Source organism: Odontesthes bonariensis, chromosome 7 (assembly GCF_027942865.1).
Source record: "Odontesthes bonariensis isolate fOdoBon6 chromosome 7, fOdoBon6.hap1, whole genome shotgun sequence".
In the NCBI taxonomy this organism is placed as follows: domain Eukaryota; kingdom Metazoa; phylum Chordata; class Actinopteri; order Atheriniformes; family Atherinopsidae; genus Odontesthes; species Odontesthes bonariensis.
The window spans coordinates 19518314-19543038 of NC_134512.1; the positions used below are offsets into that span (position 1 = coordinate 19518314).

A 24725-nucleotide genomic window follows, 5' to 3' on the forward strand; every position below is an offset into this window, starting at 1 on the left:
AAACGCCTTGACCCAATTTCCAGAGGGGTCGTGTTACCTCGGTGTGGAGCACAGTGGGTGGAGGTATTGCAAAGCATTCAACGCCAAACAGCCCGAAATAAAAGCGGATGGTGTTTGTATTACATAAGAGCAAACATGGCAAACCTTACAACTGTGTCATAACGGTCTCTGGGACATTCCTTCTCATGCATCTCATGCCATGGGATTGTGGACAAAAATGAAAGTAAATGGGAAATGTTTCGTGATATACTGCCGAATAAAGACCCCAAAAATACGTCTGTTTGTCTACAGACGCATTTGGGTGACTGAGGATCTTTGAGCAGGTTCAGCCGGCTCTGGGTTTGTTAAAGTATGCATTATGAATAAGGACATTATAACCCCAGGGTAAAGTTTTCTTGTTCAAAACCAACAATCCACTCATTAATTCACTGACCATTCATATTCCCATTTTTGACTTATCCGCAGATGCTCGGTAGCAAGAAATACTGCAAAGATGATTGCAATGACAACGAGCCCCAAACGGAATGTATTTGTCTAATTTCTGTCTCTTATGGATGATGAACTAACAGGTGGGAGGGTATCCAAAATAGCAAAAATGCAAAATACAACTGGTTAGCCTATTTGATCCAAAATATAGCTAATGCAAATGCTCGATTTCAACCTAAATGATGATTTATGATTTATGATTTATTTTTACATGTTTTTCCATTATCCCTGTTTCCAATATAAGATGTAAATAAACCTGCAAAGATCTGCAAATATTTTTAAACTGTTTTGTTCAGTGGAAAGTTATATATTGCCACCATGTAGAATATTATTGATCTTCGGAAGAAAATAGTTGAAATTCTGTTTCAACAATTTGTGTCAGAACATTCAATATATTTTGTCCTATAGTTTTGTATTAAATGCTACCTTTTGACTTATTAACGGTATTCAGTCATTTGACAAAGTTGTCTCATTTTTGTTGTATCTGATTAAAAGTTTTCGGCAAAGAGCAAAGTTTTGTTCTTTTTCTCTTTTTTTTTTCTTTTTTTCTTTGTCGGCTGTCAGCATGTGATTTGGTAAAGAACATAAGAAAACTGTTTTACACATGAAAAGACTGAGCTCATTTAAATTCATGGCATGGCCCCGTGCGAGCAGTCCATTGCGGTGGATTTCAGATTTGTTTCACAGCCACAGAAGACTTCATGAGGTGTGTTGAACTCCAAAGGTGACCAGCTATCGTTAGAATGGCATTTCCTGAAAAAGAAAAGGTCCCTGATACACTTGAGGACAGGTAAGTAACTTAAAATGTTTTGTTTTTTTCTTTCTTTAAACTGAACAGAGATAAGAAATACATTGCTGCGTGTTTTGTCAAGTTGTGGGGCGGGCTCTTAACATTTTTTCCGTTTGGCCAGATTTAACAGTTTGTCTGAAAATTCCCCACCTTACAGCGATGGGAAAGCAGAATAGGTTGTTGTTTATCACTTCTTTTTAACTGAATCCTTGGGTGATCACCACTGTTTTCCCCACAATGCTGAAAGAACGTTCTTTCCCACCAGGGTTTAAGTAGCCTTTACCAACCCATGTAGGTCAGGAACTGACGCTAAAAGTTACTGCAGTTCTCTGGTCAGAATGTATTTGTAATGAGTTGGAGTGAACAGTCTTTTGACTCATTGTATAAACTCTGTCCGACAAAGCAAAGGGGCTTTAGCCGTGCCAACACTGACATTGTATTGTGTAAACAATGCAGCTGAAAATTAGAGCCATGTGATGATATGAAAACAGCGAGTTAAACCCTTGCCAGCATTTGAGCCGCACTGTACATGCGCTGTTTCCTCTGTGCGTTTCAGTGCGCTGTTCTCAGCTCAGGAGCCTATGGCACAAGTGCTGGCAGGCCGTGAAGTGGTCTCTGCAGGTGAGATATGAGAGCATGAGCCTGCTGACTGAGAGATCTTTCACTGCGATGCTGGGATCGCTGTGGAAGTTGTACTTTGCCCAACTTTGCTTGTTCTAAATGAAAAGAAAGAATTGGGTCTATTTCTCTCATCGCAGGAGAACAAGAAACAGAAACGCTTGCCTGCACACCTCTTGCCCCTGCTCATTCTCTGTGGACCACTGACGCGAGAAGCTCGGTCAAGCTGAGGATAGATGAGGGATGTCAAGAGGAACCCATCACAGTTCATCAAATGTTCAAGGCCTCCGTTGAAAAATACGGAAACCTGCATGCGCTTGCCAGCAAGAGGAACAACAAGTGGGAAAAGATAACGTTCTTGGAGTATTATCAGTTCTGCAGGAGAGCCGCCAAGAGCTTTATAAAGGTACACTGTATAGGATACAGTATCCCTCTATATCCCTCTACAGAAAATGCAAAGTGACACTTTCAATGTTTTAAAAGTTTTAAAAGAGAAGAGACAAAACGTGTTGATGTTTGCAGCTTGGTTTAGAGCGATTCCATGGAGTGGCAATACTAGGATTCAATTCAGCAGAATGGTTCTTCTCTGCAGTCGGTGCCATCATGGCAGGGTGAGAAGCACACTGACACGAGTCTTCCAATAACCATGCACACCTTATAATATATAGTTGTTAATGCTGTCCATTTAAAAAAACAATTTCTTTCACATTGCTGTTGCAGTGAGACAGTCACCAACTTCTTTTTCTTCCTTCTCAAATGATTCTTGCTGCCTGCATTGTTCGTCACAGAGGAGTAATGACAGGAATTTATGCCACAAACTCGCCAGAAGCTTGCCAGTATGTCGCCAGCGACTCCAAAGCTAACATCATTGTGGTAGAAAACCAAAAGCAACTGGATAAGATATTACAGGTACTGTTAAATGTATATGGATTTATGTTAACTATGTGCGTGTCTTTATTGACAAAAGAATAAATAAACACAAAAGTCTCACGCTCACTACCATAGATACAGGACAGATTACCCCATTTGAAAGCCATAGTGCAATACAGTGGACGACTCCAGCAGAAGGTCTCAAATCTCTACTCAGTAAGTTTCTTCGGATGCCACAAACGATGCTGTTCACCAAATGACTGTTGAGGCTGTGTTCAAGTGGCATACTGCTGTTTTTGGATAGTGGGATGAGTTCCTGGAGCTGGGCCTGGATGTTTCTGACAAACAGCTGGATGACATCATCAGCAGTCAGTCAGCCAACCAGTGCTGCATCCTCATCTACACATCTGGCACGACAGGCAAGCCAAAAGGAGTCATGCTCAGTCACGACAACGTAAGCGTCCATGCGGTTATTGTTAATCCACACATATTTGGACATCTCCAATGCTCTCTAGAACCATAGGCAAGCAGTTGCATGTGTTAATATCACATTGTCACCTGTGAAAATGCTTTTTAAATGACATGGAAATGCTAAAGGCTACACCCAATAGTATTCTGTATTCTGTGCCTGACTGTAATGAACATATAGATCACTTGGACTGCCAATCGTGCCAGCAGAGTTGGAGACATGCAGCCAGCTGACACTAAACAGGAGTCAATTGTGAGTTACTTGCCTCTGAGCCACATTGCTGCTCAGATCTATGATCTGTGGGCAGGCATCCAGTGGGGGGAGCTGGTGTACTTCGCGCAGCCAGATGCCTTAAAGGTAAAAGTTTAAAAGATTTGAAAGACCTCCCAGTTAGTTAAAAGTAGTATTGGGACTTTAACATGTTTGGTGCTACAAGTATTTTTTTTTTTTGATAGTGTTTGATATCTAAAAACACAATATTAGTTGTATAGGGAAAAAAAGGCGGAATAATGCATTGAACATTTTTGGACAGCGAGAACACGGATAAGTTGTCAACAGTGATTTTCTCTCCCAATTTAACAGGGAAGCCTGATAACTACTCTCAGAGAAGTTTGTCCAACGTCCCACATGGGTGTTCCACGGGTGTGGGAGAAAATGATGGAGAAGATAAAGCAGGGAATTAGCCAGTGTGGATATGTGAAAAAGAAACTCATGACATGGGCAATGTCAGTCAGCCTGGAGGCCAATCGAGGATGTATGCTAAAGTAGGTACAGAAAAAGGTTCAAAAAGTTTTTAGGACAAATAGCAGCCATGGGTTTATGGCTTATGTAATTGATGCCTACAGATGGTTGATGGAACCTAATTTCCAAGGCTTTTGTTGCTTTTGTTTGTTGTCTTAGGGATGATGAGAAACCATTCCTCCTCTCCCTGGTTGACAGTCTTGTGCTGCAGAAGCTTCGGGCAGAACTGGGCCTGGGTTGTTGTCAGAAGTTCTTCTCCGGAGCAGCACCAATCGGAAGTGAAACGGTGCAGTTTTTCCTCGGCCTAAACATCCACCTGTACGAGGCCTACGGCATGAGCGAGAGCACAGGACCTCACTTCATGTCAGGTCCCAATGCCTACAAACTGCCCAGGTAAAAAAAAAAAATCAGGGATGGTACAAATTCTGTCATGTTTGTGGCGCTTATGTTTTGAATTTCAGTCCTTTGAGTAAGTAAGAGACAAAATGTTTTTTTCTTATAGCTGTGGTAAGGTGGTGCCTGGCTGTCGATACAAAACGGCCAACGTAGACTCTGAAGGAACAGGTGAAATTTGCTTTTGGGGACGTAACATTTTCATGGGGTTTCTCAACATGGAGGACAAAACAAGAGAAGCTTTGGATGAAGATGGATGGCTGCATTCTGGAGACCTGGGGAGAATCGATGAGGAGGGCTTCTTGTACATCACAGGAAGGATGAAAGGTGTGTTTGCTCACATATTGTGCAAAGTGCTTTGACATTTCTGAGTACATGTTGTTCCGGGCAACGAGACATTCCCTCCTCTGTCCCTGTTGTGAGTCATAAAGCAGCTGAAATGTCAGGGTGCACTCTATTCCTTCTTAGAGTTGATCATCACTGCCGGAGGGGAGAACGTTGCCCCTGTTCCCATAGAGGATGCAGTGAAAAGGGAGCTGCCTATCATCAGCAACGCCATGCTGATTGGAGATAAGAGGAAGTTCCTGTCCATGCTTTTAACTTTAAAGGTAAACGGCCGTCAGTCATGTTTACAGGAGCAAGGTTTCTGATTTTAATGCAGCTGCATTTTGTTTGAAATCCCTTCTTAGTGCCGGAATACAGCATTTGAAACACTAGTCTATGTGTACTTGCAGTGTGACTATGTTTTAAATTGTGACGTTCAGAGCTTGATATTTTATTTCAGTGTTGTGGAGATGCAGACACCATGGAGCCAACTGAGGAGCTCAGCGTGGAGGCTGTGGAGTTCTGCAGACAGTTGGGCAGCCAAGCAACTAAAGTGTCTGAGATAGTTGAAGGAAGAGACAAAGAAGTGCAGCGAGCGGTTCAAAAAGGAATTGACAGAGTCAACTCCGCAGCCATCTCTAATGCCCAGCGCATACAAAAGTGGACTATTTTGAGGAAGGATTTTTCCGTTTCTGGAGGGGAACTGGGTAAGAATAGTAGGGCCTAAATTAACCATGAACTGCTTCATCGTAGCATAAACAGTATGTAGCCACGTTACAGATGTTTGAACTTTGTAATTACATTCTGGGACAGCAGCTCATGATACCATTTTCTCCTTCTAGGTCCAACAATGAAGCTTCGTCGCCCTGTTGTCATAGAGACGTACAACAAAGTTATAGAGAGCCTTTACCAAGAGGTGTCGTGTTCTTAAGGAGGTGATTGTGTAACAGTCCAAAGCAAAGCACGCCCTTATTCAGATTAATTTAATTACACCTCCATCTTGTTTGCAGGATGCATAAATGATAGCAGCACTTTAGTTTTCAAATCAATTTATTTAATATTTTAATTAGTAAATATATTCACAATGGTTTCATAAACTCCCTCTATTCTAATGCCCCCCCCCCCAAAATACTAGAGTAATTGTGTTTCACGCATATTTACCTCGAGCCAAAACTTGATTCATTCTTTCTTTTTTCTGTTTTTATTTCTACCAGTTAACATGCACGACAGGAAACGATCTGACATTTTGTGTACATATCTGTTGGTATTCAGTGTGCGTTTGAAACCAGTTTGGATTAAGCACAATAAAACATGGTTGTAACTTTTAAAAGACTAAATAACAGTGGCTGAAACGTCCCACACACACACAAAAAGTAATTAGCATAACACCATGAATAAAAGCAATTCAAAGTCTGGCATTTCTGTTGGCATCTTCCTTTACACATTCATGCGTTTGTCGAAGAGAGCACGAAGCGCAACATGTTAGGTTTTCTTTCTGTTTGTTTCAGAAGCTCGATTAATTCAAAGCAGTCTTCTTTAAGCATAGCCACGAACACGAATGAAGACCCGTTGACAAATGATTGTTTCTCAAGCTATCGTCTGGATTGTGTTTTAAAGTGACAGTGTCGAATACATTTAAGCTCAAGTTCGGACAATTTACAGTCATCGTATACACAGAAAACTGTTGGTAAAATGTTTTAAGACAGTTATTTGCAGGAATGTGCAGGAAAATGAATAAAGACTTTTAGGATATCCAACTCCAGGGTTTAGATAAACAATTTGGTTGAACTACGAAGATACAGTACACCTTGACATGATGAAATCAGCTGACCCAACTCGTACCTCCGGGCCACACTAACTCTTTTTAGTCCGAGTCCCGCACTCTTTGACATATAGCTTCTGTGAATTCTGAGCACTTGGAGTTTCCTCCCAGGTCTTTGGTTAGAACCTTGGGGGGGGAAAATAAATAAATAAAATAGAACGAAAGCTTTATGAATCACTAAAGGATTACAACCAACACAGCATTTTTTTGGTTGTTTTTTGAAAAGTAGATTACCTTTTTGTCTCGGATGGTGTCAAAACAGGCGGTTTCGATCGTCTTGCCGTGGCCGTGCAGGCCCATGTGCCGCAGCATCATGACTGCACTGAGCAGCAAGGCTGTGGGGTTGGCCAGGTCTTTTCCTGCTATATCCGGAGCGGTTCCATGAACCTGGAAGAACAGCATTTATAATGGTCCGTCACTGCGCTTGAAATTTCAATAAACACAAAAGTCTAAACACTTTCAATTTATATTTCTAACACACGAGTACCTGAAATTTGTAAAACTGAGACCGAAACAACGTACCGACTCAAATATAGCCACACCGTTTGCCCCTATGTTTCCACTAGGGGTCACTCCCAGACCTCCAATTAGTCCAGCACAGAGGTCACTGTAACAGTAAACACAATAAGTAACCTCCAGATCTGTTGGTGGCATACTTTACTCCGCACATTCATACATTTTAATTTCTTTGGCTTTTCAATTTTTACAGGTCAGATAAGCAGAAATCACAGTGGCCAACATTAAGCTCCAGTACTTGTTACAGATTATTTCCCATCTAAATTTTTCAGGGTGAATCCAATGACGTCACCCTGCTCCCCGACACATTTCCAACTGTATTTTTTTATTTTTTATGAACACAAATGAGAACCCACTTTCCAACTCAACAACAGCACAAAATAAGAGATTCGGTGGTAATGGTTACTAACCTCAAGATGTCTCCGTACAAATTTGGCATCACCAGAACATCAAACTGTGTGGGATCCTGTACCATCTGTAAGTGTGCATCGACAACGTCACCACTCCGTTATAAGTGTTAAGAATGGAACAAAACATCGCCTCCTATGCCTTTCAAACAATCTAATTTCTCGTGTAAAGTTATCGGGGGCTTACATTAAGGCACACAGTGTCCAAGTACATTTCAGTGAATTTCACGTCTTTGTGCTCCTCAGCAGCCTCTCTGCATTTTCGAAGGAAAAGACCATCCGACATGCGCCTACAATAAAATGTCAACAGTGAACAGACACTTTAACTCCAGCAAACAGCTTTGAAATGGCTCACAGTCATCTTAGATGTATAGTACGCACATGATGTTAGCCTTGTGAACAGCAATGACGCTGGCCCTCTGATTGTTTCTTGCATACTCAAAAGCGTATTCTGCAATGCGTTGGCTGGCCTGTTCTGTAATGAGCTTAATACTCTGCACAACTCCATCGACAATCTGAAATGAAAGGTATTAATATTGAGCGTCTCACAAAAGATTTACAATGATTTCATATGAAGGACGCAATCAAATAGCCCCTAATGACTGAACAAGTGATGTGTTGATAGAGGGTCTTACCACATGTTCAATCCCGCTGTATTCTCCCTCAGTGTTCTCCCTAATGGTAACCAGGTCCACACCAGTGTAGGGGGTTTTGTAACCCTCGATAGACACACAGGGGCGCACGTTAGCGTAGAGGTCAAAGGTTTTCCTCAGCAGCAGGTTCATAGAGGGGTGGCCGGCCGCTATGGGTGTCTTCAAAGGACCTGGAGGTTAAATAATTCAAAATTGCGGGTCAACACCGAAAAACGAATTTGTCTTGCACCACGTTTGAATGACCTGTTATGTACCCTTACATCTAAAAGTATGAACACACGCTGTAAAGGTCATGACTGTCGGGAATGGCCTCCTGGTAAATGATCATGTATTTTCATCACCTTTCAGGCCAATTTTGTTCCTGTCCATGGATTCTTTGCAATCTGGGGGAATCATCCACCTGCCACCAGGTCCTTGAATGGCTGTAACGTTTCTCTCTTCCCACTGAATAGGCGCCTAAATCAAAGGCAGATGTACAGGACAGGCACTAAATTAGTTTTTTTATAATGCAGAATTTCATCAAGAAATTTAGATTTGTTTTAGTATCAAGTATCAACATTTGAAACAAATTGATCTGTGTTATCGGAACGTTATTGATTGTTTTTGTTTTTTCTCATTCAGAACTAACTTTAGCTGCTTCGAATATCTTCATGACAGCAGCCGAGATCTCTGGACCAATTCCATCCCCGGGGATTAAAGTAACAGTTTGCATCTGCGAGACAAAAGAGAGACAAATGATCTTCAAGAACGCAAGAACGATTACACTCTTAAACACTAAGTAATGCCATAAATGTTAAAGACTAAAACAGACTAAAGTAGCTATGCAATCATTATTACAATAGAGTACGAGAGCTTTGGAAGCAGTATATACCCCACGGACGAAGCTCCTGGATTGTGGAGTCTCATTCTTCAAAGCACCAACTACCCGTGACACCTGCCAATCAAACATCAAACATCACAATCTTTTTTTCCCCCAAATTCAAACGATCTCACAATGTACGTTATAAACAAAGCTATGAAGACTGTTCTAGCTGATATGTTTGACAACTGATAAAAGTCTCAATGACAGGGCTGTAATGGGATGTGAAGTGAATTTGGATAACTGGTGCATTAAAAACGCGTTAAAACAACCCCACAACTGTGTACTCTGGTGTTTGGCAGCGCAGGATAACTTACTTGGAATTATTGCTGATTTATGTTCTATGTTTGATTAAAAAAGGATAAATAAATGTTTAGCAACCGTCAGGCACGTGCACAGACATTTTGGGGGGCAGGTGCTCAAGCAAAAAAAAAGGGCACCCATCGCCAAAATTATACATGAAATTAAAATAATGATAAATAAATAAATAACACAGTCGGATATTTTCAACGTATATATTTATTTTTGTTAACGCAACCAATACTAACTCAAATTATCAAATTGAATAAATAAATGAATAATAGGCAAAAACAAAGACAAAACAAAGACGGGCTGATGGCTACAATTTCGCTGGTACTTGTGACTTGGTAAAGGTTCATTCAATCAAGGCCATATTGTATAACCAAATAATATGTTAAATAATTAAAAAAATATTTTAACTTAAAACTCTGCTCTGAATAAATTAAAGGATCTTCACAGGAGCATCCTCCTTGGTGCCATCTCTTGGAAGATTTTTATTACTTCACTGTGATTTATTTCAATGTCTTGCTCAATGGCAAGCAGGAGAAGGTCGGAGAGTCTTTCTTCCCCACAGAGACTCCTGAGCCTGGTCTTTATTATCTTCAGTTTTGAAAAGGATCTTTCCACTGAAGCTGTTGTCACTGGCAGTGTTGCATAGATCCTTACCATCTTCACAAATGTTGGAAAGATGAGCTGGCCAGTGTTCTCTTCAACAATGGCAAGGATTTCTTGTGCATAATAATCAAGACATTACATATCTCTCTAAAGCTGACAACACAGTGCACACCCATGTTTTTACTGTTTTCTGACAGTTGAAGCATAAGCAGCATTACACTAATAATAGCCTATAGCCTACCACATTACCTCACCAGACTGTCATGTAGCTCAACTTAAGACCTACCTTTCTTTTCAATAATTAAAATAATTAATGTCTGCCTGCCTCTCTCCCCTCTCTCTTCATTAAACATGACAAACGTCAGTAAACAACTGGGCAAGGCTTTTAAATCATGGATTTCGTGAGGGTTTTTTTTGTTTGTTTTTTAGCAAACGTCTGACCAGTTGCGACGTAATGTTTTCAGCGGCGCTAATTGTTGTTGTTAATTTATCACCAAACAACGTCGGGGTATTGCACTGTCATCACCTGTCTGTCTGATGCTCCGGGTCAGAGAAGAAGTTGGCTTCAGCCGTTTATCCTGACGCTCAGCACTGCACGCGCAGTAGGCAGTAAGTGAAGGAGGAGGAGGGAGGGGCGCGTGGGAGGCTGGTGGGCGCTGCGGTGCATGTCGGGGCGAAATTCTCACAAGAACTCAAATAAATGCACCGTCAGATATCGAAACACAGTTGGGGGGAATTGATGACAGAAAAAGTCATTTTTATTTTATTATATTTATAAAAAATTGGGCACCAGCAGAAAGGGCACTTTTCTCATCCAGGGCAAAAGGGCAGGTGCTTGAGCACCACTAGGGGTCTATCTGTGCACGTGCCTGGCAACCGTGCTGTTGCACCAGTCCTTGGTAACTATAGTAAATCTACCCGAGGCTGCCCGGTGGTGCAATCACACAAAACACTTGTGGTTTTAATTTGCAGGTAAATACAACACATAAACAAACCACAGAGGACGAATTCAAGTTAAAACCTAAAGCCTCGATGCACACTGTGAGGGGATACACTTGTGGCTCTGTCGGAAGAATTTTTCTGGCGGGGTTTGAGTACACTTACCTTTATTACAAGGAAAGGTCACTGTAAAACCAATACGTAATTGGTCTGAGTGATCCCCTTTATCCTATCATCAAACAGTTCTATCCTTAAAGGATTCAGATCGTCCTGGGTGATAATTCCCCCTTACGGACCATTATAAATGCTGTCCTTCCAGGTTCATGGAAGCCACAAGCAAAAAAAATATAAGCTTGTTCAACGATAAAGCTGTTTTTTTTGTTTTTTTTTTCCTCTTAAGACTTTCCCCTTTTCCATGCATCCTGGAAGAAGCTGAAATTGTGCCAGAAACCTTAAATATGTTCCAGTACCTTACAAAGAAACTTTAAGTTGGCTACTTACTTAATTAGCAATCTGTTTCTTTATTATCATTACATTAGTTGTGTTGAAATGGGGTACGGTGGCCGAAACGTGCAAACGCGCTGCAAACGCCGAAACACATGCAAGAGAGAAACGCTGCAAACTTCAAAACACAATGGAAGTTCGCCAGGCCACTGGGCGGTCTCACCTATGGGATAGGGGATCGACTATGGGAGATCAACCATATTAATGAAAGAGAAGAAAGTCAAAAGGTACGTTGTCATTTATGTATTTTTTAAACACTTGGCCGTAATCTTTTACCTTATTATAGAAGAGCAGCGGAGTTATGTCGCTATAATAAAGGTAAAAGATTACGGTCAAATGTTTAAAAAAGACATGAGGACAACGTACCTTTTGACTTTCTTCTCTTTCGTTCATATGGTCGATCTCCCATAGTCGATCCCCTATCCCACAGGTCGAGACCGCCTAGTGGCCTGGCGAATTTCCGTTGTGTTTTGGAGTTTGCAGTGCGTTTTTTTCATGCATGTGTTTTGAAGTTTGCAGCGTTTCTCTCTTGCATGTGTTTTGGGGTTTGCAGCGTTTCTCTCTTGCATGTGTTTTGGGGTTTGCAGCGCGTGTGCTGCGGTCGTTTTTGTGATTGCCGCATTTTTCTCTTGCAGCGTTTTACTGTTGGATTTGTTTCGGCGTTTGCAGCGCGTTTCCACGTGTCGGCCACCGTATTTTCCAACCTTGTTTACTGCCAATTACTCTCTCAGCAAATGAGTGAGTCTTGGCCGATCGTCGCCATAAGGGGTAATGTATGGGTGAAGGGTTAGAGCCCGTAAAAACCACTAAAGGCCTCAGACAAGGCCATGGGCAAACATGGCAAACTGAATGTCGTAGTGTAGATCACAACAGAAAGGTGGGGAAACTTTTGTTTGCAGGTGACTATATAACTTGTCTTAGCTCAGCTGAATGCACTAATTGCACAGCGAATGTCTTTTGACTTGGAAAAGATGGTTAAACCAGATGCCCATTGCAGATTTAATTGCATTACTACTAAAAGGGGAAATGGCTAGCTAGCTCTTTTTTCTACCGTCGCAAGGACAGTCAACATTTTAAAGTATGCTTAACTTACTTTCTGTGGTTTGATTTTGTCCTTGTCATTGATGGATAAACCCAACTTTCTTAGAAGATTAACAATCTGTAGACGATAGACATGTGTTGCCATATCTTAGCTTTAACAGAAAATATTCAACTTGAGCAATCAGATACAAACTGTTACTATGGTAAAAACTAAAACATCTAGTTTTCTTACTTGCTAACTGGTTAGCGGTCAAGAGTCGTTGCTATAGTAACTAGAAGCAAGCAGCCTGTTTGTTAGCGGTTAGCGGAATAGTTAGCACTGCTTGTACTATTTTTGTGCCTACAGTCTATGTCTGTGTCTGTGTGAATGGCACATTATCCTGACATCAGCTGATAGTTAACACATAGTATCAAGTATTCTGTGCCAAACTTCAGGCAGATCTACATAAATTCACACGTACATACCGCTGACCTCCACGCCATCCCTGCCATCCTGAGCTAGACAAGGTCGACGCAGTAGTAGCTATACTTGTCAAGCTGTCGGCAGTAGGAAACGCACTTCCGTCTTTCAAAATAAAACCTATATTGTTTAAAACACAGTTAGTAACTCCGTACCTTGTGAGAACTTCAATAACTTTTTTTCCTCAGAAACATGAAATAATATGGATTATTCGCAGTCATCTACCACGCTGTTCAGTTCTCATTTCTATACTGATTGCAACGTTAAAGACAGAATTCTCTCTGCTCTTACTGTCTTGCGGAAGAGACGGAGTTTCACTTTGCGTTTAATCCATCCTAACAAGAGGTAAACCAGTCTAAATGATTTGTTAAAATAACGTTTTATTTCATATTGAAGTCATACAAGGGACTAAGGCTAAGCTACAATTGCTTAGAATGGGGGATATTCGTTTTCTCAGAACATTCAGAGAATAACTACCACCAGCAGGTGGCGCGACTGGACTCCTTCTAAGACACCACCATGGGCATTTTTTAATTTTTAATTTTTTTTTTTAATCCTTAGAATACTTTCTTTGGCTCTGGTTGTGCAGAAAGTGAGAGACATTGATGTGTCAGTAGTCGGAAACGAGAGGAATAAAGAAAATGAACGAGGTGCTCCTTTATAGGTTTATAAACACAATTTGTTTGTACACATAATAAACTTTATGGTATAAAACAAGTAGAAACCGCTGACACAATCATTCACTTTTTGCAAAAAATGCAACTTACAAAGAAAGCACACAGCGTGGGACAAATATACTCCCACAAATCAGCAACGCTAAATGGAGAAAAAGCTCTTAATAACCAAGGACCTACAGTGTCGAAATTCTCAAAAGCAGCATAGCACGGTACAAAATGCATACTGTGCAAGTTAAGACATCTTTGAACCGAACTGTGGGGTATCAGTATAGTTAAAGGTTTTCAAACCACCCACGTTACGCCTGATAATAAAATGCATAGGATGCATGTAGTTACAGCAAAATGTCACACATTGCAACACAGAGCACGTGTGTCAGGCAATGATAATCATCAAGCATTTTTGATATAACCGTGGTTATTTGGAAAAGCTACAGTACATTAGCCGTGGTAATTTGCACAACAAAAAAAAGTTGCCAAATACTGCACATAAACAGTGTGTGCCCAGCTCAGATGGCATATTGCTTTGGTTGCTTCTTTAGGCTCATGGATCTTTCAGTCTGTGAAATCACGTGAGTGGCTCTGTTGTTGAGGAGTCTGCATTCATGGAGAACGTCTGCAGACCGGGGAAAAAAAAAAAAAAAAAAAAGAAACAAGGATTACACATGATAAGTCCCCACCACTAGAAATTCAGCACAGTTAATGACTGGCGAGATCACATGTGACACCTCACATAGCGCTTACCGTTAAACTGCTTGTAGGCCTCTTCAATAATGGCATTGTTCGATCTCTTTATGTCCCAGTAGCTATCCTCTACCCATGGCTTGCAGTCGGGGTGTTCAATAAGCTGACCGTTCTTGTATGAGCCGGCTAATCGTGTCGAGAGAGACAAAAAAAAAGGTCCGTAAAACAACAACAACATTTTTTTTATTATTTAAAGTAAGAACAGTCACAGCTGGATCACAGATGTCAGCGGTGTAACAGCGACATTTTTTACTTTAGATGAATATTACAGTGAAGAACTAAATCTGGTGAAGCGTACGATAAGACGTTACTAGCCATGCATGCAAGTATACTGCTGAAAAAATGAATAAAACAAAAAATACCTTTAATGGTGTCATCAATGTCTTTGCATAACTGGTACAAGTCACTCCCTCGTCCGACAACTCTTTCACCTACAGTTCAAAGCATTTTATAAATACACACAGGTCAATGCCTCACCCAGCCACACATTTAAAGAATAAAGAAAGGAATATCTCACCATCCAGCACCTTGATGCTGGGGAACATCTCAAGCACTACAGTTCGATAAGATGTGTTCCTGCAAACTGACAGAAGAAGAAAAGCGTCATCCTCAGCTTACTCCCAAAGGCTTCCTATCCACGGGAACGTAACCTCCGCAGGAATTACCTGGGTTAGTGTAATTGTACGTGTTGTCTTTCAGACGTATGTTTTCTAGCTTCCTCAGGGAAACAAGGCAATGTAGGCTCTCGACACTGTCGGGAAAACGAGACGGCAATTTCACAAGGCCAACTCGGAGCACTGCTTCATGAAATTAATTAGTAACAAGATGTTTCAGTCATTCATAAGAATATTTTAGATTCTATTAAATGAGCTCACATGTTCAAACATCAGAAGAGAATTTCAACCGTGCTTTTTTTTTTTGTATAAGACACAAGATACGGTGAAGAATTTGACTTGAAAAACACTTCAAATCAACCACACAATAAAAGAATGGTTTCCAACGCAATTAACGAGGAAATCTGCAGCACGATCGTGCAGTCCATACCTGGATATGATGTTACCAGCCACATTTAAATGCTGCAAACTTTCACAGCTGCACAGGGGCTCTGGACATGCACAAGAAAATGTAGAAAAAAAACAGGATAAACATTAGATTTTTTTCGATAGAAGAAAAACAAAAAGTAACTTGGAAATATCGATCATTTCGTGCCTGGGATCTCACCTAAATTGGAGATCCTGTTCGCGGACAAATTTAAAACAGCAAGAAGCCGAAGAGATGCCAGAGGCGTTAAATTAGTGATATTATTACCAGATAGGTCCAGTCTCTCCAAACTTATACACTCCCCAATACATCCAAGATCATGTATACCTGAGAGCATAGGATGAGAAAAACACATAGGTTAAAAATAACTGACTTTATCAGCAATCTGTGCTAATATATGGATTTAATCTTACCAAGACCTCTCAGTTTGAGAAACAGTATGGACTCCAAGTCAAACTCCCCAGTCCGTGATTTGAGCAGCAGAGCTGTTATCTTCTCACAGTCTGCATCTGAAAGGGAAAAGACTGCACATAGGAAAACATATTCCCTTTTCTACCCTTGTGGATGCAGTACAACCACACACACCCCCCAAATCTGTGAGTCAACACTGCAAAAGAAAATGCTGGAAGCGTTGTTTGTTCTGTGAGCAGTGGGTAGACAGCCCATGCTGTCCTCTTAAAATGGGGGATTCCAAGCCAAGCAGTGCATGAATTTCATACCTGACAGCACACGGAGCGTCTCCTCTGCCAGGGAGATGTGTGCAGTGTTATGTAATATCATACTGCTCACAGGCAGCATGAACAAACAGCTGGGGGATTTGAATTTGCTTTGCTTTGCTTAAGGCGATGCCAGTACTACACACAATTCTCCTTCAGAGGCACTTGCTCTCTTTACCAGATATGATGATGTCGGTGTCTGCTTTTCTCCACACCACCCTGTAACATTTTCAAAATTAATTTACTCCACTTAAATGTAAACTGTGTTAGTAGTGGTAGGGTGTAATGCCACTGCAAAATATTAAAACATAACTGGGTGGGAAAAGTAGGGACACAGAACGTGCAAAAATAACGGTAATGGTGTTAAATTCGGCATTACAGTAAGCTAACAGTAACGTTAAATGTTGTTAGCCTGTTAGCAATGAGCGTCGTTCCTGTGAAGCAGCTGCGTGAATTCATGAGGATGATTCAGCCGGATGAAAGTGGGTGGGTTATTGGATAAAGGCGGTAGCAAGTCTCCCCCACTCCCCTTTTTTTCTTGTGATGACACACGTAATACGTGGTGTAACAAACAATAGGTTGTTAGTTTCACCTTATTTTAGGGACACAGGTAGCTACAGTAGCATGAACCGCTAGTGGCTAGCATCGCGACATAGCAACAAGCTATCCATCACAACTTACCTTGGTCTTTTTCTCGCTTAGAGTCCATCCTGGGTATAACTTAGCTATTTACAGACCTACCAAACGCAACAAAGAGCAACAGTTTAACCAGCGTAAAGCCAGGCAGTTTTTTTTTCTGGATCAAGTGTGAAATTGTCATCTGTCCCGGGGTGCAGTCAGGACACGCTTTTACTGTACTGCTGAGCTGTGAAAGCAGGCAGGTGGATTAGAGATGGACATCAGTCTCTGCAGCACAGCGGGGGCGAAGACGGGGGCAATAATAGATGGTCAGATGTGGGCTGACAAAAGAGTCTGTTAGACGATACTTCAAGTGCAACAGGTGTGTTTGAGTTAAAAGTTTTTGCTCCTGCGTCAGCACATACAGACAGAAAGTTGGCTGTCTGTTGGGTTTTCTGATGGAAAGAACAGCATCAAATGGGGAATTATGTAGCGTACTGTTCTAACGCACCCGTTACTGTTCACGTGTGGCGCATTTTATGCTACTAAAACCACACGTGTTACATTTCGGATAAAGATTTAACACAATATAACTTTTGAAATAAAACGCAAATTTTAAGCAAGCTACAGATATTATACTAAATGCTATTTTTTTTTTTTTCAATATCAAAAGGAAAACCGGTTGGCCGTCATACACGGACCGTCAGGGTCACATTTCACAGGTTTTTGATATCTTAACAACCCCATCGGATATTTCCCCACAAACTACAGTCTATGCCATGAGGAAACTGGGATGACAAAAAGTGTCATCTGATTATGAAATACTCTAAGATGAAACGTTAGACATATTCTAACTCATTAAATAAAAGGATAATTTAAATCTCTATAATGAAATTGACTATCTGTGAGGATACATTAATTGATCCATTCATATAATGGATGATGAAACCGTTTCAGAATCTACACATTTTATAGATAATGTAATCACATAATCCTTGACAGTTTCACTACCGTCTATTGCACTTTATTTAGTCCCTGATTTCAAACTTAACCAATCAGGGCTGAAAAAGCCCATTATAACAGACTGGATTCCCTGTACTGTAGATGCAGAGTAAAATAATGGAATGTACTGTAGGTGGATGAAAGGTTTTATCTAAACGACCCCCATTGCAGTTACATCCCCCTCATTACCAGCAGGTTCTCCTCTGCATTTATTTATTTATTTCCCCGGTGTGTCATTGGTTTCCCTGGTGTCCAGTGGACACACCACCTGGGTTCTTAAGGAGAGGCAGATCAGTTTGCTCTCCTAAGAGTCCACAGTGAAATCCGCAGCTCTGGCTCAATCATAACTGGATACTGGTATCTCCTTTACATGTTTGTCATCGATTTATTTTTATTTTTTTGCAGTCATGGCAAACATTTCGTGGATGTACATCAACGACAACTATTTTTAGGTGCTTGCCACAATCTCAACTCAACCTGTGCGGGAACTTGCACTCCGCGGACCTCATAAATGCCTTTCTCTGAGGAAAGGCTTCGGACGTTCATCGTTGTGAAATTGTACAAGCAACAAATTACTTGATAAAGATGGGTAATAAGCAAACAATTTTTACAGACGAGCAACTTGATGCTTACCAGGTGAGCCGGCATGCTGTGTTTACCTGCATGAGGAAGATAACGGAGGTGTAAAATAACACCTTACTCTTATTCACTCAGACCTGTAGAGCTTCTGTTCAGCTATTTGAGAAGAAGGGAAGAAACAGTAAAGACATTCGTAAAAGTAAAGTGATTTATTACTGTTATGAGACTGTTATACATAACAGTCTTTTTCTTTATGTTTTTTTTTTCTTAATGTTTAAAAGAGAGTCCCAGTGATCTGAGATTCCTTATTTCATTAATGATTTAAATGGCTGAATTCATTTTCCTGCTAGTTAGGACTCTATATCTTTATATTTGGTGAGAATGGCGGAGGGTTTTGATTTAGTTTCATTTAAGAAACGAAGGATCTGCACTGAGCGATCTGAGAAGATCTCCCCTTTTGTTCACTCTGACAACAATCCTGGTTTTCCTGCGAAGATACACATCTTCATGCGGACAGGTTTATCATGTGATTAGGCGTGGACTTAATAATTGATGCTAAGTCAGTGATATGTGGTGAAACTCTACTCTCAGGACTCAGTTTAGTTCTCAAGGGCCTCTCTGGTTACTGCAGCAGCTCTTAAAAAGCTTCTCTTAGAACACTGTTGCTCTCGGCTTGTTTTACGATTTGTTATCACTCCTCAGTTTTTCAGGATCTTATAGGAGCTTCTATTCAAATGTTTAACACGATGCAGCATCAGCTTACTGAGTTGTAGGGTTTCAATCCGACCTCACAAACATCACTGTACTGCCTTTACATCGCTCAAAGTGTTGTCTTGTGAAGGAAACTATGAGAGGCGAAACCATCTCGCATCTTCGATAAACATATTTGTGAAAGGTTGCCCAGGAAAGCTTCCTTTTTGTTATCGCTCTGTCTCTAGAGCTCTACAGCCGACTGCGCCCTGCTTCTTACACCCAGGAGCACAGCTCAGACAGCTGGATACAAAAGACAAATGTAAGCTGAGGGGCCTCCTGCAGGACTGTTTGAATGATGTGTGTGTACCATTATATGCATGTCAGATAACAGCGCATCATGTTGCTGCCTAGACACCTCAAAAAGCCTTTTGTAGTCATTCGGAGGAGCTGTAGTGTTACTTAATATAACTCACAGATGTGTCATAGAGTGCATCATGCAGATTGTCCCTTTTTTCATAAAGTCTATCCTTTAACTTAAGTACTTGTCATAATTTCGTGATGAAACGCTTTTTTTCTCTCATTGCAGGACTGTACGTTTTTCACTCGCAAGGAAATTCTGCGGTAAGAGTTTATTAGATGCAGTGCTTTGATTCTGACCGCTGGCAGATGTGCTGTTGATAGTCAGTTATGAACCAAACATTGGTGAATAGAGTGTGTCTTTTATTTATATGTGTTCTGATTCTGTACAGTGTAGGTTCGATGTTCTTTAAGTGGAAGTGGACATGGCATGCAATGCTCTATCTTAAATCACAAGCCTTTCTTGCATTGTAAGAGAATAGATAGTCACTCCAGGCTGGATTTAGCTCCCGTCCTGTGCTAAAACCTCTCATATCTCCTTCATTTAATTTGCGGTTGAAATAAGGGATGCAAACATAAAGTATTTCAATTTCATTATCAACATTACTTTAGCATAACTTGAGTTAAACATGTCATATGTATCTGTTGGAAATATGTTGCTTCTTATCAGTCTGGTTCACAGTATTGCATTTAATACTGCGTGTTTGCTGATAATCTGAATAGAATTTTGACCAGATGGATTTCCAGAGAGTTTTGTGCTAAATCTTGGAAATGTTTACGTAAGTTAGCCTTCATAAAACAAGTCCCCGTCCTATAAACAAATGCAAAATGCAAAACCAACCAGAAATGCAAAAAAACTGAATGTGGTCCCTTTAAGGATATTTTTAGCATAGTGCACTTAGTGGCTTAATGTTTCTTGGACTGACCTAAATGATTCCAACCCAGTGAAAGTATTATTCCTGCAAACAGGGTGCAGCTTACAGTACGGACACAGATGATCACATCTGTGAATGACACAGTATATACTGTACATTAAGTGTTTGCCATTGTGTGTTGTGAATGTAAATGAGCAGGAAGGAGCTAGAGGGTTTTGTGGTGCGGCTGTGTCACAGTGTGTTACCTAAACCTTTGAAAGTCATGTTGACCCTTTGACTCAGGTGTTGTTTTCAGTGCCACCCAATGAAGCGTCACATTTCTCGCTCTTTCGACATGCTTTAAAAATGAATATGACTGTCTAGTGATTGCATGTGGGGATCATGACTCAGAGGGTGGCATCATCTCTCTCTTGCTGTCACAAACCTATTCACAGCAATGCACAAATGACCTGAATACATGCTTTTGATTTTAAATCCAGGTTAAAAACATGTCTATGCATGAAATCTGTACGGTATCTTTTAATTTAGCTTGACTGCTGCTTGTTTTTAACAATCTTAATTTCATTTGAACTATTTCATTTCTTTCTTTTTATATTCTTGTATGTATTTTCAGTGCTTCTTCCACTCCCCGCTGCAATGCTTTTATTTTATGTAAAGCACTTTGAATTGTTTTGTACATGAAATGTGCTATACAAATAAATTTGACTTTGACTTTTTAATGGGACTGACAAGTGATTCTCATGTTTCCTCATTTGTTGTCAGTTGTTCTAGAAGTCTCAAGGTAAAAAGCTACTTTATTAGATGTACAGGCTCTAAGGACGTAGCCAAAACAAAACTGACAACCAGCAGAGGATGTAAAAAAGTTCAGTTTCTGTCCACAGCTGCAAGTGTCACACAACAGTTAAGAAATGTGTTAGTGTCACCCAGTAAAAGTCAGATCCAGCATTAATAGATCTCAGCATCTCAGTGCCTGTGTAACTTGTTAAGTTTGTCTAACTCAATTCTTGTTGCACATCCTCTAAGACCACCGGTGATGAAATAATGTTTCAAATGACATTGAGTTGGAAGCCATTTGAGGAATGAAATTGTTCAGATTCGTTTTTTATGTTCTATTCTAGTTTGCACGGCAGATATCATGAGTTGGCACCACATCTTGTTCCGATGGACTACACCAATGACCCTGACTGTAAAGTGCCCTTAGCGCTGATTGTCAATATGCCAGAATTAAAGGTAAACAGGAAAAAAAAAATCTTCATCATGGTAATAAGTCACTCTGTGTTGTGCTTTTTTTTGTAATCTTTTCTTGGATTGGGCTTCAGTGACACAGTCATAGCACCTTCCGTTCCTACTGACCAACATTTAATCAATGAACTCTCCCCTCAAGAGGACATCTGTCATTTTTCATCACTTTACTCCTACACACTGCTCATGAATATGAACTACTTATTTTTCAAAAGGTTCAGAAAAAAAAGACTCATATTTTCAACTTTCTCTTGGCATAATCGGACCATTACCAGTAAAGCTGTCACATGATTGCCTGGTTGCAAGGGTGGCATAAGAAAGATGAAGAAAGCAGGATATACGAGGCGCGGACAACATGCAGTCACCGAAAGCCATTTATAGCATCATAGTCATGAATATTTTCCTATCTCACTGGGAATAATGGGCTGTGTGGGGATGACGTAAAGACTCGGGCTCCGCAAACATCTCTCTGATAAGTCAAGGAAACTTTTCACACACTGACATGTTTTAGTGAGTGTATTACCAGGGACTAGAAGAAGTGTATGCAGTTTGCAGTCATTTGGATCCTCATATTTAACTGCACGTGAGGCATTTAGGGAACATCGGTAAATTTTCACATCATTCACACAGCATTACAAAGGAGCAACTTGTACAAAGGAATGATTCTGTGTGTAACATTTGCTTCATTCTGAGTGTAAATTTATCATAGGTTGTGTAGAACTAGATAATTATCTGTAATATAAAACCCTGGTTATGGGTTGTGAGTGATCAATGGAGAAGGAAGTAGTGACTTCACCTTACTAATAAAGGCTGAGTCAGCTTTTTCAGCTAAATTGTGCAATCGGCAGAATCCACCAAACGGTTCGTCTGCTGTCTGTCGCACATTTGTGAAACTACAGCATGTTCACGAAACTATCATGGTTCTTTGTTATTTTTACATTTTAACCAAACTCTGCTGTTATATTTTAAACCTCCACAGTAGGTGCTGCTCATTACACAACTTCTAACATTTACTTTAATGCGTAGCAACATTTGGAATAATATATTCAGGCGTGATCGTGTTTTATGTGCAGGAAAACCCGTTCCGCAACAGGATTGTGGAGTCATTCTCAGAGGATGGGATGGGGAACCTCAGCTTTAATGAATTTGTGGACATGTTCTCAGTCCTCAGTGAAACGGCCCCGAGGGAACTCAAGGCCATATATGCCTTCAAGATATATGGTAATAAGCAAAAAACTTATTACATGTACTTTTAATTTCTCCGAACTGAATGACTTCAAATTCTGTAATTATCTGCTATGATTTCCGTTCCTCTTAGATTTCAACGTGGATAATTACCTGTGCAAGGAGGACCTTGAGAAGACTCTAAATAGGCTGACGAAAGAGGAGCTGACTCCTGAGGAGGTCGATTTGGTGTGTGTGAAAAGCATAGAGGAGGCAGATTTGGACGGAGACAACAAACTCTCCTATGCCGACTTTGAAAATATGATTACCAGGGCTCCAGATTTTTTAAGGTAACAAAACTCTGTTTAGATTAATTATGTCTCAAGATTGTGTTTGAATAAAAACATTCATAAATGTGTTTTGCGTCTTCACCTTTCTACATGAAAAGCTCTCCCTCCCCACGACGCTGTCATCCCGAGCTACTACTATGCTCATTTATTTAAACATCTCACTACTTCCCATACTGTGCCACCGCTGGTCCCATAATGTCTACTCTTTTGTTCTTACAGTACCTTTCACATCCGGATCTGAGAGGGGAGAATTGGCAGTTTTTGAGGTCTGTAAGACCTGTAAGAGTCAACCTGAACCACGTCCTGGCCACATCACAGTGTCGGTTGCTTCCGCAGAAAAGGTCAAACAGCACAGCTTTCCAGCGTCTTCTCAAGATCTCCTCACCTCAGTGAAGTCTGCTAAATTTGAGAAGAAAAGGAGACGGTGATTTTTATTACTTCAGGTTGAGGTGTATTTTTCTTTTCATAAGTATAAAAGGGCTTGACTTAATTGGAAAAATGCTGTTCTTTCCACATTTTATAGTTGGAAAAAAAATGCTCAACAGATCTTTAATAGGCCAAATTTGTGCATAATGTGCACGTTCGAGACAGCATAGCAACATCCATCTACCTACAGCATATTGCACATCTTCCAACAAGTCTTTTCAGGTTTTATGAGACTATGGGCAAAGCTTGAAGTATATGACGCACAGCTAGGAATTTAAGGGCATGCTTAATATATATTCTCTTTGAGCGATGCAACATTTGTACATGAAGAGTTTAGGTTGTGGCTTTTGCTTGTCAAAGTAGAACATGATGACATTGACAATCATATCTTACTGTACGCAAGTTATTCAAAGGGCTCTGACATCTGAATTCATTTAAGAAGCTTTCATCTTGTGTCTCAGCCATTGTCATGAGATGTAAGTTACAGCCAGCATTCGGATTTGTCTTTTATAATGTTTCATGTGTCGGTTATTTGTCTGCCTTTCAATAAATTATTATTTTTTTTCTTTTCTGTGTGTTCTGATCGAATTGCTTCGTGCAAATGCATTTGTGAGCTCTGTTACTGTCAGTGAAAAATGGGACGAGCCTAGAATCATGAGCTCTTTGTTAATCAGAAAGGAATTAATTCACGTGACCTGACCTTCTGCTTTAATGAGTTCATATAACCAGTCCATCGAAACCCACCCACTCGTTATGATCAAAGAGCGTGCCCAATAAAGATCAGGAAATGACTGTCGGTCTGCAAAGCCCATCGCACACACCACATGTAATAACTTGTTAAGGAGGATGCGATCATTAGGGGTGAGCTGCCTCAGCATTTACAAGCATGATTCCATCCTGCACACACAATTAATCTCATCAGAAGATGGAAGAAAAAGGTTCCAGGCCATGTTTGTTGATGATTAACGGGCGGTGGTCTCTGGGCTGTAGGCTGTGGATTTGCACCATATCCATATGAAATACTGTGTTCTGTGTTGTTTTCTATGGTTCATTTCAGCTTGTTCCAACAAGTCATGCTGAACTTTTGGATGGGTGCCGTTTAGGCCAAGCATCTGCTAAGAATTATATCGTATCTTGGTACATAAGCATTTGCAAAACACGTGTTTGCTTAATAAATATACTTGTATAAAAAGGAGGTTCAATCGGTGAATGTGGAGAAGCTGCCTTATTGCAACTGAGGGAGCAGGATTAGTCTGAGTCAGTTAAGCAGAGTGCAGTCATTACAGCAGCCAGTAAATACTCCTATCCATTTTCTCAAGTAGCTTTTATGAGGGCAGTATCAACTATTCAGGCCAATAGACAGCTGAATATGTGGCGTCATTAATTACCGGTCTCACTGGGAACGTCTGTTAATTGAGATTCCAGCAGAGAAGCTTC

General features: G+C 40.6%; 4 protein-coding genes across 7 annotated transcripts; 2 read left to right on the forward strand and 2 right to left on the reverse strand.

The window, feature by feature from the left end:
- The first annotated feature begins 1150 nt into the window (after window positions 1-1150).
- Window positions 1151-6106, forward strand: acsbg1 (acyl-CoA synthetase bubblegum family member 1). Its single transcript, XM_075469901.1, has 14 exons — window positions 1151-1276; window positions 1833-1897; window positions 2035-2300; window positions 2417-2505; window positions 2683-2803; window positions 2900-2980; window positions 3069-3218; window positions 3414-3590; window positions 3816-3997; window positions 4134-4367; window positions 4477-4694; window positions 4836-4975; window positions 5152-5398; window positions 5534-6106. Exons 1-14 carry the CDS (start codon window positions 1230-1232, stop codon window positions 5620-5622), a joined length of 2106 nt encoding a protein of 701 aa, XP_075326016.1. The 5' UTR covers window positions 1151-1229; the 3' UTR covers window positions 5623-6106.
- Window positions 5779-12889, reverse strand: idh3a (isocitrate dehydrogenase (NAD(+)) 3 catalytic subunit alpha). Of its 2 annotated transcripts, XM_075469902.1 has the most exons (12): window positions 12813-12886; window positions 12400-12465; window positions 8961-9023; window positions 8718-8801; window positions 8431-8545; window positions 8072-8259; window positions 7818-7951; window positions 7624-7726; window positions 7440-7504; window positions 7036-7120; window positions 6748-6900; window positions 5779-6639 (listed from the first exon to the last, which is right to left on the reverse strand). In XM_075469902.1, exons 1-12 carry the CDS (start codon window positions 12837-12839, stop codon window positions 6556-6558), a joined length of 1167 nt encoding a protein of 388 aa, XP_075326017.1. In that variant the 5' UTR covers window positions 12840-12886; the 3' UTR covers window positions 5779-6555. The 2 variants fall into 2 exon arrangements, with proteins under 2 accessions (XP_075326017.1, XP_075326018.1); XM_075469903.1 differs by lacking the exon at window positions 12400-12465 and having other exon boundaries at window positions 12813-12889.
- Window positions 12890-13248: 359 nt separating this feature from the next.
- Window positions 13249-18440, reverse strand: lrrc61 (leucine rich repeat containing 61). 2 transcript variants are annotated; one of them, XM_075469904.1, is made up of 9 exons: window positions 15986-18440; window positions 15680-15775; window positions 15447-15593; window positions 15270-15330; window positions 14891-14976; window positions 14743-14808; window positions 14588-14656; window positions 14226-14351; window positions 13249-14097 (listed from the first exon to the last, which is right to left on the reverse strand). In XM_075469904.1, the coding sequence occupies exons 1-9, from the start codon at window positions 16062-16064 to the stop codon at window positions 13991-13993; spliced, it is 837 nt and encodes a 278-aa protein (XP_075326019.1). In that variant the 5' UTR covers window positions 16065-18440; the 3' UTR covers window positions 13249-13990. The 2 variants fall into 2 exon arrangements, with proteins under 2 accessions (XP_075326019.1, XP_075326021.1); XM_075469906.1 differs by having other exon boundaries at window positions 16664-18432.
- cib2 (calcium and integrin binding family member 2) lies at window positions 16554-23911 on the forward strand. 2 transcript variants are annotated; one of them, XM_075469908.1, is made up of 7 exons: window positions 16554-16982; window positions 18008-18238; window positions 19461-19495; window positions 21225-21336; window positions 22422-22569; window positions 22667-22862; window positions 23082-23911. In XM_075469908.1, the coding sequence occupies exons 2-7, from the start codon at window positions 18188-18190 to the stop codon at window positions 23101-23103; spliced, it is 564 nt and encodes a 187-aa protein (XP_075326023.1). In that variant the 5' UTR covers window positions 16554-16982; window positions 18008-18187; the 3' UTR covers window positions 23104-23911. The 2 variants fall into 2 exon arrangements, with proteins under 2 accessions (XP_075326023.1, XP_075326022.1); XM_075469907.1 differs by lacking the exon at window positions 16554-16982 and having other exon boundaries at window positions 17843-18238.
- Window positions 23912-24725: the final 814 nt, after the last annotated feature.